The 9864-nt window shown below is 23.9% G+C and overlaps 1 protein-coding gene across 1 annotated transcript in view; it reads right to left on the minus strand.

The window, feature by feature from the left end:
* Window positions 1-9864, minus strand: part of LOC111641161 (N-fatty-acyl-amino acid synthase/hydrolase PM20D1-like) — a 55295-nt gene that overhangs the window by 38105 nt on the left and 7326 nt on the right. The window contains exon 2 of the mRNA XM_023387287.1: window positions 7065-7297. Within this exon, the coding sequence (XP_023243055.1) occupies window positions 7065-7297 (233 nt within the window). The remainder of the gene's footprint in view (window positions 1-7064; window positions 7298-9864) is intronic.

Genomic DNA, 9864 nt, shown 5'->3' on the forward strand with positions numbered 1-9864 from the left:
CCCCCCAAAATAAAAAAATATATACTTTCTTACTACCTTTATTTATATGTATTGATGATAATAAAAATACATACATACATAGTCTTGCGTTTTTATTAGTCGTGTTTTTTTTCTGTTTGAAAGGGTTAAAGAATCTGTCTAATGTCGATTGCTTTTCTCTCTTCTTCAGGATTTTTCGGAAGTAAGTAATAGCATTGTAATTGTAGAGATCCCTAAGCCTATTAACTTCAATCTGGTTTGGATTCTTTTTCAGAAGAAAACATATCTCACCAAGTTTCTTGGTGTTCTTCATCTAAGAGTTCTTGGCGTTCTTCTGTCGTCAGATCAGTTTCAGGTTCCATTACAAGCTCTTCAATATTCTTTATTTCTCAGATGTGATTTTTGTTACTCCTTTAGCTGCTTGAGTTTTCTTGATTATACAGTATCTTTCTTAGATAAGATTGAACTGCGGCTTACAGTAAACCTGTTCAAGCCATACTGCCCAGCAGCAATAGACATCAGACATCTGCCCACTCTCTACTTTTGCTATTATACTCTCACCTTTCGAAAATAAAAACCGACGCAAAACTTAATGAGTGCCTGCCCAACAGTCTTGTGAATACTATAAAAAATTGTTTCTGTCAGAAAAATAAAAGGCTGGAATTACAAGGGAGAGTTTCAAAGTTCAGAGGAATACTATCCAATCAGTATATACCGAGTTGAGCATCGATGTTGACGTCTCCTGCACTCCAAAAAGTTTCGAATTGTTGTCTGAAGACAAGGGAAGACCAATCGTTATTCATTATTTTACTTCTCTTTTTATTGTGTTTGTTCTGAGAGGTGTTCGTTGTCCGAACATAAAAATCTTTAGTGAAAGTGTTCGCTAGCCGATTTGTTCGTTAACCGATCACCCACTGTATTAAAAAAATTAAATCTTTATAAAACAAAAAAAAGCAATGAATATGAAAACAATAAAATAAAAAATACTCCTGAAAAATCAGGTGTCTCAAATACATGGAATATCAAAACCTTATGGTTTTCTCAAATTAGATGCATTTTCCTGACAGAGGACATTGTTCTGATGACTTAGGATGTGACTTGCATTTTTGTACCTGAGAGGTGGATAAAATACTAGTTGGTACTTATTGATCATATCTTCAAAGAAAAAAATTTTCTTTCTGTATTCTGTGAAACAGTGCAGGTAAAGATTCATATTTATTCTGTAGACAGTCATATTTCTAATGATTATATGAAGATTACAAACTATTATGTTACAGAAACCTCTATGTTTTTACAACACTGATAAAGTATTAAACTACTTTATATTACTTACCTAAAAATGAAATTCTATATATTCATATATATTATAAAAAGTCTAATAAGTAGAAATATATTTTAAGAAATTAATAATTTAAATATGAATTTTTTAAAAAGTATTAAAATATTTAACCTAAAAATATTTGAAACGTTTTATGTTTAAAGTTACAATGTAATTCTATTAAATATAAAGTGAGACTGATCTCAATATATTTTATATTAATCATACCAGTATATCTTAAAATAAATTATTATTTTTATGATAAAATAATTTAAGATGTTAAATTGTAAAACTCCTTTATTTGTATTACTTAATTAATGATATATTTCATTTTTATTTAAATGTAAAGCTTAAAAAACATCAATAATATTTTATTTAAATAGTCAATTCGGAAACCACATTTGACTAATCAGTTATGTGAAATCAGTAAAAAATATTTTGTTTTTCAGCTATAATGACTTATTTTAATTTAAAAATTGCAATACTGTTTTATTTAATATAAATTACTACTTAAAAACAAATACATTTTTTAAAATTAGAATTGTCATTTAGTAAAATGTTTTACTGTGAGAAAGGCTAAATATATTCAAAAATACTTCAAATTTAATTTTTATTTTTCATAAATAAATACAAATATATGAATCTACCAAGAAATTTAGCATATTTAAAAACACAAAAATAGACAACAAGATAAATAATTAAAATAATTCTCTATTATGATGTTTATTTATTTTGCATTCTAACAAATACATAAAATCAAAATATTTTTTTATACATTTTGAAATAGTAAATATTTTTGACTAGAGTATGAAACAGTATTAGCCATCTATTTTTTGGTAATATTAATGATGATATAAAAATTATTATTACAAAGCTATAATTCAATCAAAATGAAATGCTAATATTTTTCATGTGGCAACAATACACAAAAGTATTAGTGTAAAAATTGTGATATTCAATTATTGAATTTCAAATCAATTTGGAAATGAACAAAAGAATATCAAAAAATTCCATGATTTGTTTTAGTGTTTATTATCAATTGAAAATTTACTTTCAACTGATTTCCTAATATTTTCAATAAAAATATTAGGAAATCAATTACCTTTATAACAAATGCATTTTTAAATGATGTAGCAAATTGTATGTGTAGATGATTTTTCCTTTTCTTTTTTTTTTTCAAAAATCAGATACAATGCTGTTGAATCAATCTTATTAATGAATGAGAACATTTATTTGAATCAAATATATTAGAAATTAATATTAAACAGAATAAAATAGCACATATTTGCTTTGCTAAAATAAACAAAATAAAATGTTAAAATATGATTTTCTGTATACATTCAATTTCAGTTAATAGGTTTATTAATAGAATCAACCCAAGAATAATAAAAAAAAATAAATTATATACTTTTATAACTTCAAATATAATGATTATCAATCCAATCAAATAACTGATATTGCAAATTATCAACCATATTACTTCTTTTTAATAAATACAGCTATGCTTATTAGATTTTTTAGACTTGTGAAGTAAAGGATACAAAAACTCTTAAAGAAAATGTCTATCTCTAAGCAAAAATTATTCATTATCTTATTATTAAATGTAAACATGATATAGCCCAATAAGAACTGACAGACTGTTTGGTATTAATCAAGAATCAGGTTATTCAATGTTTATATTTTTACTGACTAAAAAGTAGTATAGGAAGTTCTTATCAAGTTATACTTGTTATCAAGATTAAAAACTAAATGTTGATAACCAGAACAAATGTCTATTTAGCTAATATTTTCAATACATCTCAAGAAATGATTTGTGTAAATATATATGTATATCACTCATAAAACCAACACCAGCAAATAACCAGAAAAAAGGAAAATTTACGAACGTTTTTGTCTCAGCGGAATAGACATCATCAGGTATATATGTTATCGAACAAATGGCTAACAAAAATANGAATCTACCAAGAAATTTAGCATATTTAAAAACACAAAAATAGACAACAAGATAAATAATTAAAATAATTTTCTATTATGATGTTTATTTATTTTGCATTCTAACAAATACATAAAATCAAAATATTTTTTTATACATTTTGAAATAGTAAATATTTTTGACTAGAGTATGAAACAGTATTAGCCATCTATTTTTTGGTAATATTAATGATGATATAAAAATTATTATTACAAAGCTATAATTCAATCAAAATGAAATGCTAATATTTTTCATGTGGCAACAATACACAAAAGTATTAGTGTAAAAATTGTGATATTCAATTATTGAATTTCAAATCAATTTGGAAATGAACAAAAGAATATCAAAAAATTCCATGATTTGTTTTAGTGTTTATTATCAATTGAAAATTTACTTTCAACTGATTTCCTAATATTTTCAATAAAAATATTAGGAAATCAATTACCTTTATAACAAATACATTTTTAAATGATGTAGCAAATTGTATGTGTAGATGATTTTTCCTTTTTTTTTCAAAAATCAGATACAATGCTGTTGAATCAATCTTATTAATGAATGAGAACATTTATTTGAATCAAATATATTAGAAATTAATATTAAACAGAATAAAATAGCACATATTTGCTTTGCTAAAATAAACAAAATAAAATGTTAAAATATGATTTTCTGTATACATTCAATTTCAGTTAATAGGTTTATTAATAGAATCAACCCAAGAATAATAAAAAAAAATAAATTATATACTTTTATAACTTCAAATATAATGATTATCAATCCAATCAAATAACTGATATTGCAAATTATCAACCATATTACTTCTTTTTAATAAATACAGCTATGCTTATTAGATTTTTTAGACTTGTGAAGTAAAGGATACAAAAACTCTTAAAGAAAATGTCTATCTCTAAGCAAAAATTATTCATTATCTTATTATTAAATGTAAACATGATATAGCCCAATAAGAACTGACAGACTGTTTGGTATTAATCAAGAATCAGGTTATTCAATGTTTATATTTTTACTGACTAAAAAGTAGTATAGGAAGTTCTTATCAAGTTATACTTGTTATCAAGATTAAAAACTAAATGTTGATAACCAGAACAAATGTCTATTTAGCTAATACTTTCAATACATCTCAAGAAATGATTTGTGTAAATATATATGTATATCACTCATAAAACCAACACCAGCAAATAACCAGAAAAAAGGAAAATTTACGAACGTTTTTGTCTCAGCGGAATAGACATCATCAGGTATATATGTTATCGAACAAATGGCTAACAAAAATATGTTTTTTAAAAGTTTGGACTGATTATGTGATTTGAAAACTTTATGTTAAAATTTATATGTTTGGGATAAAATTTCAATACATGTATATTATTTAAGCCATAAACGAATAAATAATCAATTAATTTCACATTAATTCCTATGATTTAAATATCTTCCATAGCTTAAATTTATGTTAATGTGAGTTTATGTCAGTGGACTCTAATTCAAAATGTATATANAACTAAATGTTGATAACCAGAACAAATGTCTATTTAGCTAATATTTTCAATACATCTCAAGAACTGATTTGTGTAAATATATATCACTCATAAAACCAACACCAGCAAATAACCAGAAAAGAAGAAACTTTATGAACGTTTTCATCTCAGCGAAATAGACATCATCAGGTATATATGTTATCGAACAAATGGCTAATGAAAATAGAATGTTTTTTAAAAGTTTGGACTGATTATGTGATTTGAAAACCTTATGTTAAAATTTATATGTTTGGGATAAAATTTCAATACACGTATATTATTTAAGCCATAAACGAATAAATAATCAATTAATTTCACATTAATTCCTATGATTTAAATATCTTCCATAGCTTAAATTTATGTTAATGTGAGTTTATGTCAGTGGACTCTAATTCAAAATGTATATACAATAGTCCCTCCACAAAATGGGTTCATATAGTTCGGATTCCTATATGATGGTGAAAAAATTGCGACCGTATTCGTATAAACACGCTAAAAGAGACTCGTATAATTCAGCAAATCGTCATCGCCAACTCATGTCGCGACAGGATTGGTCGAATCTAGACCAATAGCGGATATTGCACAAACCGTTGAGTTTAGTGTAAAGATTCATATTTATTCTGTAGACAGCAGACCTACTAAAAACCATTTATTATTTAACATCCATAAAAATTATATTTATATTAATGATGTCTCCAAAGTTCAGCAAAATTTTCCCAGAAAAACAATTTATCAGGAAGCATGCAACGCCATTNTGTTTGGGATAAAATTTCAATACACGTATATTATTTAAGCCATAAACGAATAAATAATCAATTAATTTCACATTAATTCCTATGATTTAAATATCCTCCATAGTTTAAATTTATGTTAATGTGAGTTTGTGTCGATGGAATCTAGTTCAAAATGTATATACAGTAGACCCCCTATAAAATGGGTTCATATAGTTCGGATTCCTACATGACAGTGAAAAATTGCAACCATATTCGTATAAACACGCTAAAAGAGACTCTTATAATTCAGCAAATCATCATTGCCGACTCGTGTTGTGACAGGAATGGTCAAATCTAGACCAATAGCAGATATTGCACAAACCATTGAGTTTAAACAAGCAGTGGACCTACTAAAAACCATTTATTATTTAACGGCCATAAAAATTATATTCATATTAATGATGTCTCCAAAGTTCAGCAAAAATGTTTTTGCTGAAAAATAATTTATCAGGAAGCATGCGAGCGCCATTCGATGCACCGCTCCACAACGAAACAAGCTTAAGCAATGGCGTCGTCAAAATGCACGCTCTGTAAGTAATCCTACAATTTTTTGTTTATAGCATAGTTTATATGGATTATTCCCAAAAAATTATATGTATTTTGGAAATGTCGAGTTGAATTAGTCTAGAATCAATTAATTTTATGGAAGAAAACCTTTCAAACAGCCGTAGTCTGTAAACTGCATACATGCCGGGCTGTGATTGGCTCATGTATTTAAGGATTCGTAGAACATCAATTTCATAAAGAACGGAACGTATCTCCCGTGTTACAGGGGGAGTCGACTGTACCTTGATACCTTCGATAACGTATAAACCTGATAATACTTTCAATTTTCCCAAAAATTATCTTTCGGTCCACACAATTATAAATAACTGTACAACAAATAAAAATTTTACATGTTGTTACTTNTCCACATTGCAATATGAAAAAAATTGAAATATACTGTATGACATAAGAAACTTATTTTTATTCCTAGTAATTTTAGTTTTCAGGCTAACGGTTCTCTGTATCAAAACCAGTATACTGGGATATTTCATTTATCTATATCCTGTGTGTAAAGATTTTTCCAGATGAAAACAATTTTGAAATTAATTTGTTTTATTATATTTAACACACTGATGAATGAAACAGATTATACCAGATTAACAGAAATTCAACTATGAAAACTGATTGATATCCTAGTAATTTAATAACAATTATAATTTTAAAATTTGAAAGAATTTCTAGTTATCTTATTAATAGATTAAAAGAAATTGTGAATTCAATAATAATTTCAAAATTATTCATGACAAACAATGAAATTTTCAATGAAACATTTATATAATTAAATTTTCATGTTTATTCTGGCATCATAATTTAAATCAATGTTAGAAGATCAGTTAATATTTTTACACCATTTTTTTTCCAGAATTTTATTTTACAATAAGGAAGTTATATGATAAAAACATTTTAAACAGCAGATTACCTTACTTCATTTATAGAAAATTAAAGCCTACCATTACTATATGTTTTGCATCAATTGTTCCTCTTCCATATACAAAACCATCTTTTTTTATTCCACCAAATGGAAAAACCATCCATTGTGTTTCATCAACAGGCACAACGTCGAGATGTCCGCTTAGAAGGTAAGGCTTTAACGATGAATCATTTCCTTTGACAGTGTATAACAAACTGATGTTATTAATAACTTCTCTAGTAATAAATGATGATGAATGTATAGCTGGAAAAACTGTAAATAAAATTAAATAAGAAAACTTTAAAATAAATAAATATATAAACTGAGGAAAAGTTCTATAAGGTTTGTGCACAAATTATTATGTATCAAAAGTAAAAATATATCATCTTAAAATTACTGTATATAAAAAAATAAAAATTATTAATATGTAACAAATTTTAATTTTAAAATTTAATACACTATAAAGAATATAAATTTATATAATTAGAAATGATTAATCAAAATTCATCATCTAAAATTCTAAAAATGTTAAGTATATAAATAACTGAAAATATTTATAACCTTAATATTAATATAAGTAATTTCAAAAATATAAAAGCATATGAAGGAAATAATCTATTATTAAAATTAATTCATGATAAAGTTAAGAAGTAAAATTAAGATGTGACCATTAATTTCAGGTATTTTTGAAAAAAAGTATTTAAATTTATTAAAATAGCTATTAATTTCCACTTTGTGCATTTCCAAACACTTAAAAAGTGAGAATTTTTTCATGAAAAATATATCCAGTTTTTAAAATCATCTTTAAAATATATATTTTACATATCTTGAATATTTTATGTTCATATTTATATGTTTGTATGAAATAGAGAGAAAACTCTTGATGAATATCAAGATTATTGATATAAATTTACTATCCAAAATTAAATATATCATAATAATCTTGAAATTCAACAAGAGTTCTCTATATATTTAATATTCAGCAGTAACTTTATTGGATATGATTAACCCACTAAAATTACTAACTGAGATTAATCTAGATCATTGTAAAAATTTTACATCATCTGAAGTATTCAGTATACTTATATATGTCTTGTTTTATTAATAACTCAAATGCATTAGTAGAATATACAAATAACTGTCTTCTTTGTGTTTGCATATAATACATATAAATGTGAAAAAAATCCATATATATAATAATTAAATATATTCATTGCATCTATAAAAATAAGTCAGAAGAATCAGAAGAACAATTTTGTATAAAAATTAGCTTATGTTAATTAAACATTCAAAGGATAAAACAGATTATAAATGTTATTTACAGTTTTATAAATTCTGCTGTTACTTGAATTTTTATCAAATTTAAAACACAGTTTTCTATTTATTTTAAATCAATATATATATATATATATTCTTTGATATATTATCTTCACTACAAAATCATAAAATTATATAAGAATCCATAACAACATTATTAAAAAAATTTTTTTATTATGTTATGTCTTTATTTTGTTCGAATAAATTAATATTTCAAAAAAGCTAAAATTTGTGCTTAATATATTTTTCAGAAATACTTTTAGATCATTTCTAGCAGACTGAAAAATTATAGTATCTCTTATAATTTTTTCTTCCTTAAAGAAGAATTGAAATATAACCTATTGATGGTATCAATAATGAGTAAGTTTATACAGGAGTTATTAAAAATGAATAAAGCGGTAAGTAAATAAAATTAAATTTAAGATCCATATAATAAAAATAAATGGATTTTAATATAATAAAAATAATTATTAATTTTTAAGAAGCAAATTTAAAAGAGTGTCATGTAAAAAAAATTATTTTGTTTTAAAAAAAGTATGCAATTATCAATTTTGTAACTGATTATATTGTAATTTTTAATACAGATTTCATATTGATGTTATCAAGTTGATACTAAGTAGAAATGTTTTTTATTTTTCTGCTTAGTATTATCAATAGTATTAACTTTTTAATATTTAATTACAAAATTACAACTACACATGTTATATTTACATATAAATATATAAATTTTAGATTAAAGTAAAATTAAAAATTTTTACCTTATAAAAATTAATTACAATTCAAAATAAATTTAATGTGAAAAATTTTTAATTTTATATTTTATTATAAATAAAATAACTAAAATAAATTTTTACAAATAGGGGCATGATGATTCATATATTATATTATATAAAACTTAATTTCTTCTTTTTCAAATGTATTGAATAAAATCAATAAAACTGGAATTTTCCGACCCTGGATTACAAGTGCATGAAAATTTGGTTACACAGTATACCTGATTTAAATTTGAAATTATCTAGGAAGATATCAAATAAAATTTCTAATATAATTACCAAAATAATTTCTGTTTATTTTTTAAAATCAGAGAGTACTGTAAATTCAAGAAATTGACAATCGAACAATCTTTCCAAGTTTTTCAATGAATGAAAATTCTAAAAATTATTCACCATGAATTTTAATTTCTATAATGTCTATAATATTTTATAAATGTAGAAAAATAATTTTAGGAAAAATAACTATATTACTATATTAATAAATTTACTTGAAAAGTAAAGATATTGTTATAATCTAGAAGAAGAGTTCAAACAAAAACATATTTGCATAAATATATTGACTCTTAATAAAAATTTGATTTTCTGAAAATATCAATTCCAAATTTCCAATAATTATTTTTAATAATATATTAGAATTTCATTAATTAAGGCAACAAAAAAAGTGCCAAGTAGATGTCAAGCAAACATGATAAACATCAATATATAATTTTATAGTAATTTTTATTCTGCATCTTTTAAACTTAGATCCAC

The sequence above is a fragment of the Centruroides sculpturatus genome, unplaced genomic scaffold (genome assembly GCF_000671375.1).
Source record: "Centruroides sculpturatus isolate CEXI.00-Female unplaced genomic scaffold, Cexi_2.0 scaffold1495, whole genome shotgun sequence".
In the NCBI taxonomy this organism is placed as follows: Eukaryota; Metazoa; Arthropoda; class Arachnida; order Scorpiones; family Buthidae; genus Centruroides; species Centruroides sculpturatus.